General features: G+C 38.0%; 1 protein-coding gene across 1 annotated transcript; it reads left to right on the forward strand.

Moving 5' to 3' along the window:
- Positions 1–649: 649 nt before the first annotated feature.
- On the forward strand, positions 650–5,314 carry LOC127854673 (RNA-binding protein 25-like). The gene is made up of 3 exons (XM_052389733.1): positions 650–947; positions 1,629–2,242; positions 5,204–5,314. Exons 1-3 carry the CDS (start codon positions 650–652, stop codon positions 5,312–5,314), a joined length of 1,023 nt encoding a protein of 340 aa, XP_052245693.1.
- The last annotated feature ends 4,442 nt before the right edge of the window (positions 5,315–9,756 follow it).

Below are 9,756 nucleotides of genomic sequence, written 5' to 3' on the forward strand. Positions count from 1 at the left end.
GCTTTCCATTTATATGGCAGTGACTCAGCTTTAATATTGCATTTTTCGTAAATGTCGTATATAACATTTGGGCTTTACGTTTAAAGGTAATCGGCGGTTTTCCTTTAATAAAATACTAAAGGTCAAGAGTTTTTCTCCCGATACTATTTAAGGAGCGTCTTATCCCTATATATTTTAGTGCTGATTTCAAGTGTTCTTGTTATCGCCCTAAATGATCTGGAAGTTATCAATAATTTAGAGCGCCATCCTTTACGTAAATGTATAGGATAATCATGTCAAATTGTTGTTCATGTGAAATAACTGTTAAACATAAGTTTTATTAATAATTGTGTCTTCAATTACTATAGTACACTGGAAAAATAACATTTAGCTTAACTAAGATATTTATTCGTGCTTTCGTTATTCTCCTAAAAATCGGTATTATATTGTTTCAAATTGTGTAGCCGTAGAATAATAACATGTCATTTCTCTACAATTCAATACGCACAAATAACGAACAGTGGCGATTAATGTTTTTAAGAAAACAGACAGGGAGACAGACAGGGAGACGGACAGAGAGACGGACAGGGAGACAGACAGGGAGAAATACAGGGAGACAGACAGGGAGACAGACAGGGGGACAGACAGGGGGACAGATAGGAAGACAGACATGGAGACAGACAAGGGGACATACAGGGAGACAGACATGGAGACAGACATGGCTACAGACAGGGAGACAGACATGGAGACAGACAGGGAGACGGACAGGGAGACGGATAGGGAGACGGGCATGGAGACAGACAGGGCGACGGACAGGGAGACAGACATGGAGACAGATAGGGGGACCGATAAGGAGACAGATAGGGAGACAGACAGGGAGAAATACAGGGAGACAAGACAGGGAGACAGACAGGAGAAATACAGGGAGACAGACAGGGAGACAGATAGGGAGACAGGGAGAAAGACAGGTAGACAGACAGGGAGACAGACAGGGGCACAGATAGGGAGACAGACATGGAGACAGACAGGGAAACGGACAGGGAGGCAGATAGGGAGACGGACATTTAGACAGACAGGGAGACGGACAGGGAGACAGACAGGGAGATAGACAGGGGAACAAGTAGCGAGACAGACGGAGACAGATAGGGAGACCGGGAGACAGACAGGGAGAAATACAGGGAGACAGACAGGGAGACAGATAGGGAGACGTAGAGACAGACAAGGATAAATACAGGGAGACGGACAGGGAGACAGATAGAGAGACAGGGAGACGGACAGGCGGACAGACAGGGAAACAGACATGGAGACAGACAAGGGGACATACAGCGAGACAGACAAGGAGAAATACATGGAGTAGGCAGGGAGACAGACAGGTAGAAAGACCGGGAGACATACAGGGAGACAGACATAGAGACAGACAGGGAGACAGACAGGGAGACGGACAGAGAGACGGACAGGCAGACAGACAGGGAGAAATACAGGTAGACAGACAGGGAGACAGATAGGGACACAGGGAAAATGACAGGTAGACAGACAGGGAGACAGACATGGGGACAGATAGGTAGACAGACACGGAGACAGACAGAGAGACGGACAGGGATACAGATAGGGAGACGGACAAGGAGACAGATAGGGAGACCGGGAGACAGACAGGGAGACAGACAGGGAGACGGACAGTGAGACGGACAGGGAGCCAGACAGGGAGACGGACAGAGAGACGGACAGGGAGACAGACAGGGAGAAATACAGGGAGACAGACAGGGAGACAGATAGGGTGACAGGGAGAAAGACAGACAGGGAGACAGACAAGGGGACAGATTGGGAGAGAGACATGGAGACCGACAGGGAGACGGACAGGGAGACAGATATGGAGACGGACATGGAGACAGACAGGGAGACGGACAGGGTGACAGACAGGGAGACAGACAGGGGGACAGATAGGGAGACAGATAGGGAGACAGCCAGGGAGACAGACAGGGAGACAGAAAGGGAGACCGGGAGACAGACAGGAGAGAAATACAAGGAGACAGACAGGGAGACAGATAGGGATACAGAGAGACAGACAAGAATAAATACAGGGAGACGGACAGGGAGACAGATAGAGAGACGGGGAGACAGACAGGTAGACAGACAGGGAGACAGACAGGCGGACAATGAGACAGAAATGGAGACAGACAAGGAGAGAAATACATGGAGTTGGCAGGGAGACAGACAGGGAGAAAGACCGGGAGACATACAGGGAGACAGACAGAGAGACAGACAGGTAGAAGACAGACAGACAGATAGACAGACAGACAGACAGACGGACGGACGGACGGACGGACGGACGTATTATGAGACAGACAGGGAGACAACCAAGGGGACAGACAGGGAAACAGACAAGTAGGCAGACAGACAGACAGACAGACAGACCAGACCAGACCAGACCCGACCCGACCCGACCCGACCAACCCACAGACAGACAGACAGACGGACGGGCGGGCGGGCGGTCGGTCGGTCAGGCAGGCAGACAGGAAGGCAGGCAGGTAGGCAGGCAGGCAGGCAGGCAGGCAGGCAGACTTGCAGGCAAGCGCGATGGCAGGCGGACGGACGGACATATAGACAGACTAAAAATTCAATTTGTTTTTCATGCACGTTAACAAAACCTTACATAACATAAAATTGCATTAAATTAATAGAGAATACTTATATAAATAAACACATTCGCTTGCAAGAAACATTAATTATATCGCAGCGGTAATGGAATTTATTACACAATATTATTTAGAGTCGTATTCCTTGTAACACAAGCTTTTGTCATCTATAAACATACATTTGTAATTGCTGATTGTCACTTGCAACTTGTGCAATTTGTAATAATATGGGATTTTATAAAATATAGGAGTATTTTCATAAATTAGTGTAACAGCGGCATTTTCATATAAGCAGTATTCATCTTCTCTCAAGCGAAAATAAAAACAATAACGGCCATTTGAAGGTATGTTGTTTGTGAGCGTATCAGTCAGATTGGATTCTCAACGGGTGTGCAGAGACTCTTTATCTCATTCAACTAGGCGTGAACGTTTAGGAAGCAAGATATAATATTATGTATATACCAATGAGGATTTATGAGCTGTATACAAATATATTCAAAACTGTTATTCATGTTAGCTTAACATTCTTGTTCAAAATTGTAAACAAGTCTATATTTTAACTCATAAAACTCATAAAACAATAAAACCATGTTCTTGTCGTCGTTTGGATTTTCAAATACATAACCCAATAAAAATATTAAACATATTTTTGACATTTGAGACAATATTTGATTCACTTTTATTAAAATCGCTTACAGCTTGTTGAAAGAAATTTTGCATTATAATATTGATATTATGTAGAACCAATATTTTAAGATTTTAATAAGCCCCATAAACATACAATTGATTTCCATCTAATTCACCGTAAGCAGCAACATTTCATGTATTATTTTAACCTTAAGCAATCGTTTGCAAAATTTTAAATGTATGCGTTCAATATCATCTGAATTTGTAAAACACCATACTGCTGAAGCATAATTTAAGATAGAACACACAACTAGCACACTATTTTTGGATTTATGTAAACCTCATTGCATGTTCAGATTAATATATTCATTGGCTTAAGGGCTTAACCAAATGTTTCTGATTTAATTGAAAACTTCCAGTATAATTCAACATTGTGCCTAATAAGATAAAGTTATCAACCTCTTCAATATCAGAACAAGTGTAAGCCCATTTTTCGTTTGTGTACTCGTATTGATAACATAAATTTTTCACCAAAACGTATTGAACGTCAGCGATATGAGTAAACTCTTGTCCGAACGAGGGTTATTTCATATTATGGCAATACTCACTACACATCTGTCTTACAAGTGTATGAATATGTTAACGAGTGCAATAACACATCCGTAGATTTGTGACATTTTACAGTGGGTGTATGTAAAAGCATAAAGTACGGGAATGACGCTCTAATATATGTTTTGCACGAAAAGTACATTTGTCTAGGGAATGTCAATAAATAGGAGCACACCGTGCCATCGACTAACGCATCGTCTGCGGTTCATCCATCGGCTGCGGGAGTTTATACATGTCGGGTAAAAGCGGAGTGAAAGTATTTCCCTATTCTTTATATTTTACGTATTGAATTGAGCAGATTTGCCTGTGTGCTTTCAGAGCCTAAGTAAGAATGACGTTGTGAACGTAATCCTTACCCTCCTAGCTGCTTACTTTTAAAGAAATCCGTTAGAATGTGGTAAAAAATCAAACAAAATTCACCACTCTTTCTGTCAAACTCTAATTACACAGGATTTAGACCAAAGATAAATATGAACAACATTTTATTGAAATATTTAATCATTTCTCTTCGGTTATTCCAAATTACAGCATTAAACATGAACACGCAACATTTTTATCAACGTTTAAATTCGAGTGGGGTTGGAATAACGGCTCAAGACAACGGCCATGGCTACTTATTAGATGGTCATGATATCGGCTGCGAAAATAAAATTATGCTCAATCCATCGGCTGAGGCAATGAATATTGGCATGATGAGATGTGGACGTTACTCATTGATCATATTCGATAGAACTATAAGATATTTTGATCATAAAAAACAGTTTTAAGATTTTCATTCGTATTTTGAAATAAAATGGGATGGGTGAGTGGATTTCTTTTTAAATAATTCAAACGTTGACATTATTGGAACAAGTCATTTACACGCAATATGTCTCCACATCATGTAGAGTACACTTGACTCTCGCTATACCGAAGTTTGATATATCGAAGTAACGCTTCTAATATGCTAAATACTTCCAACTGCTAATCTTAGAAAGCTTAATTACTATGTAATTGGTCACAATCAGGCCTGAAAGGGCATTAGTGAAAGTTTGTTCCATACCGTTGGGTATATACAATGTTCTAAAAATTTGGAAATAAGGCCGTACAAAATGAAAGTCAAGCTTATTAAGCACTATATAGGCCCTACTTTTCAGGTGGATGGAACATGAGGTAGGGTATGTGGATAAGCATGAAGGTATGTTAGCAAAGTTGAATTTGATTCCAATATATGTACGTTTTAAGTGTTATTTATGTGTAAAGTAATCAATATTAATTTGGTTAAGTACTCCTATCCTGTAATCTGATCCATGCCTTATATGTTTTTTAATATTGTATTTTTGCAGGTGCCTTGATGTTACTGTTTTTATGGACAGGAATGGATGCAGTTGTTGTGTTTATGTGAGGACCTTCAAGAGGATATCTTGAAGTGGGAGCTGCACATAGCAATAGTGTGTTTGCGTGGAAATAATGATTCGACATTATAGACACCAAGAGAATAGGTTGGAACTTGTCATTTGTTTGGAGATTCGAGCTCAGTGCGTAACTCAGATGATAGTGACCGGATTGTTGGCGGTGTGCTTTTTCAGATGCGGTTCTCCACTCCGCCCAGTTTGCGAATATGGCAGCGTTGATAGATGTATGCATTTAGCAAAGACATTTTCCTGATAATATATGTTTTATGTAAAAAAAGTAAGGACATTATGTTAAAGAAACGAATGTATTGTGCTATTGCATGCCAAATACAAATCATTTGAATGTTATAAAATGAAATGAAATGGTTTGCTAATAAAAAGGTCATTATGACCTAGAGTCTTATTTTATATGAAACATCATATAGAGGCCATCGGCTACATGTATGTATTTATTAATCATGATTGGCGTCAGAACTGGCCACACACAGGAAATAAAATATTTTATATAGACTTAAAAAGCTAAATAAATGAAATAATAACTTCATACCGGACATGCGCCCGATTTAATGTGCGGCAGATACCAGAGATAAGCAAAAAACGGCAACAACACTTAGCACAAGTCATGATGCACCAAAGCTTTGGTGAAAGATTCAGCTTGAAACGTCACATTTTACTCTTTTATACACATATGTCGTCCTATCAGAACATTATAATGTATTGCTAATGATAGCATAGCTGAATGTTGTTATTATGCATGTGGACACTTCAGTATATGGTGCATTATAACCTGTGCTTAGTGTATTTTCTGAATTGTCAGACACAAGTTTCAGTTGAGAAATCAGTGCAGCAAGATAGAGCCATATAAAACAAACTGATCCGCCCCCAGGTTTTTCAATGGACCGTAATCATGTTTGCGCCGAGCTATCATAAGAATAAATGCTCTGCCCTAGTTTCATGAAGATTAGAGTATACTTGTGTTGTGAAATCTTGAGTGTTAACAAAGTTTTACTATAGCCATGTGAGCAAATATGCACATGGCGGCCATACTTTTCAACAAATCCGCATTTTCAAACTCAGCAGTGATATCAATGAGACAAATGTTGAGACCAAGTTTTAAAAAAGATTTGACTATTAATGTGACTTCTAGAGTTTTTACAAGAATTATCTTTAATTTGACCCAGTGACCTTGTTATCGACATCACGTGCCCCAGTTTCGAACACAACACAGATATCATTGTGGCAATTTCTTTTACAACGTTTCAAGACGATCAAACAATACATGTGGCATGTTGCATGTTAGCAAGGCCAAAGGTTGACGACGCATGAAGGACAAAAGGTGATCACAAAAGCTCACTATGAGCACGTAAACATTAGAAACTAAGCATGACATGTTTCATGAAACAAATGTCATTGTTATTTGCACCAAATTTCCACGACTTTATATTGGTCAGTGAGGTACAGTATATTCAGATATACACTACATAGATTGGCAAGTTCACAAATTCAAATATATAACTGTTAGATTAAATTAATTCTTTATCACAGTCATTATCAAGATTTATTATAGTCATATCACGGTGATAATTTTCCTGAGCACAACTATTCGTGGTCGTGGTAGTGCGCTTATAAAAATGTCCCTAACTGAAATGACTGGTAACAGTATTTCTATGAATAGATCGTACATTCACAAGTTTTGTTGAATGGACAAGGAACGAAAGATTGCGAGTAAATCATTAAAGGTCCACAAATAAACACGAAATAAGCTAGACCGGCTGATATCACAGTGAAAAGTACAATACGCATTATCACTAACAGAAATACATATGTCCTTAGCAAAAGCTTGTTTCATTCGGTTCACTGTTGTTGTTTTTCTCAAAGCAAAACAATCCTAAGCAATCCAGTGTAATACGTCCACTTCATATTGAGGGCTTTATTTGTACATGGATATGTCGATCGAACATCACCGACATTTATTTGCTGTTGGCCTGTATGGTAAAGTCGTCTTGGACCTTGAGCAGTACAGTCTGATCTCAGTTCTGAAATTTAAAGATGTAATAGCATACCGTTGAAAATATAACAGCAAAGACTTTTCACACATTGAATTAACACACATTAACAGATAGGCATGAATGATTTTTTGCCTATTAACTGTTGTAGTAAAATTGAAAGTATGCTAGAGTCATAAATAATGTTATTTGTTTCATATAGTTATACTTCTACAAGTGACACATCAATTAATGCATTCTAAGCATATCAGGAGCCATGACATACACTAAGTATGAATATGATGACTAAAGAAAAATATAAATTGAAAAAAAAGAATCATTTGAAAGCGAATAGGAATTGTTCAGTGCTATTGTCTCGCAACTTAATATTGAACTTTGTCTCTTCGTGTATTGCGCAAAATATAGTTTGTCGCTTCGTGTGTCCAGCAAAATATCGTGTGTCGCTTTGAGTATCGCGCAAAATATCGTGTGTCGCTTCGTGTATCGCGTAACATATCGTGTGCCGCCCTTTGGACGCAAGACACGATATTTTGGGCGATACACGAAACGACACGCGATACTTACCACGATATATCGCTTTTTGGGGCTAACAACACAATACAATCTTGAAAGAAAGCCGCAACCGATATAGATCGAAAGTAAGCTCGTAATAAAAGTTTTGCCATAAATATCGCTATTTTAACAAAATGATAGAAGGAAATCATACAGTACAACGCATGCCAAATACATTTGACAATCTCCTTCGAAGTACAGTGGAATCTCGAAATGTCGAAGTTCATAAACCATACAAATTATTTCGAGATAAAAAAAATATTCGAGTATACCGATTTATAAGATGTACATTTCTGACTAGTTAAAACTAGATACAGGTGGAAAACGGTTCTGAAAGCTCTCCAGTAGGAAATTCAAACATTACTGTCAACCTTCATGTAGCTGTTCTTAAGTTTGTAAATTCATTCATGCGTTTCAATTAAGGAAAACCTCAAATTTGAGAAGCACTCCCGCTGAACTACGTTTCAATAAGAGGTGCGTCTGTACGACAACGCGACACGGCGTCGTAACTACAACGGTTAGTCGGTTACAGCGTCATGACAGTTATAGACATCCACACGCGTTTACACGGGTAAATTCTTTGTTTAAACTTAGACTAAAACGGGGTATGGCATTTATTTTCATTAATTAATGTTTTTTTACTCGCTACCTAAGCTATCGAGACATTTTCTAGCGTGAAATCATGATAAAAGAAAGAAGTTCAAACTCAAAACATAGCAAATCTAATGAATTCGTTGTTTGCTTGCAGTTTCTGTCACGATGATTATTTTCAATCATCTGTATCAAGTTCACTCTTTTACAAGCATGTGATGCTCATGTGTATACTATTAATGGTGATTTCGATCCGATTTTTGCAAAAAAATTGTAGCAGGTCAACACCGTGTACATGTTACGGTATCATCTCTTACGACTAAGACATTTTACGGTGTCTTCTTTACAGTGTTAGAGCGCCTGAAGGAAATCAAATTTACAATCATGGTCATGGTCATTTCGTTCCACGATAGTACCATTTTGGACGTGAGTATGCAGGTCGTCATTGATTGCAACAACAACGGTTACTAATTACCTCAATTACTGTAAAGAATTTAACAGAAATGTAGAAAATATTTCACACCACGAAAGTAGGGAATTCAATAACATATTAAGGTCATTTAAAAGCAAGACTTCATCTGGGTAATATTTATTTGTATTTCTATATGGCGCTTTTTTAATCAATCAGTAATACATTTTTTTAAGATTTGGTACATTATTTTTAGATAAAATAAGAGTAAAAATATACAATAAAAGACTGAATTTATATTAGAATTGCAGTCATTAATATTTTTTTAATGTTTTGTTTTTTTAATAAATCAGTGCTACACTATTTTACAAGACTTTGAACATTTGTTTAAGGCATTAATCTAAATTGAAGATTGTCTATTAATTCAGTCTTTAAATCAACATTTATTATTACTTTAAAAAAAATAAAAATGCACCAAATCGTTAAAAAAATAAGTACTGATTTATTTAAATCGTAAATTTACTTTCAATAAAATTACATTTTAAATTCAATCTACATTTTTTGGTTTGGCACCTAAAATTATTCTTTATAAAAAGTTCAGTGGTAGCTCATTCATGCCCCTAAATTATTTTCTGTAGGCATTGCATTTATTAATCAATTAAAAATTAATCACCAGTCTGCAAATATATATGCCCCTAATGTAAGACAATAATGGGTTGCATTAACACCTTATTGTAAGTATACCGCTATAAAGATCCATTTAACCGAACCCTCCACAACATTTACTATATAAATACAATTTACCGAACTTGTTATACCGAAACCTCTAGTAGACGTCGATACTATACCGTAACCTTAAACATGCTGTAATAAATGCACTGTAACACACTCTGTAAGACGCCGTAACATTTTAATTCATCAACATAGATCTCGTCACACTTACATGCATTTAATTT

Source organism: Dreissena polymorpha, chromosome 13, assembly GCF_020536995.1.
Source record: "Dreissena polymorpha isolate Duluth1 chromosome 13, UMN_Dpol_1.0, whole genome shotgun sequence".
NCBI classification, from domain to species: domain Eukaryota; kingdom Metazoa; phylum Mollusca; class Bivalvia; order Myida; family Dreissenidae; genus Dreissena; species Dreissena polymorpha.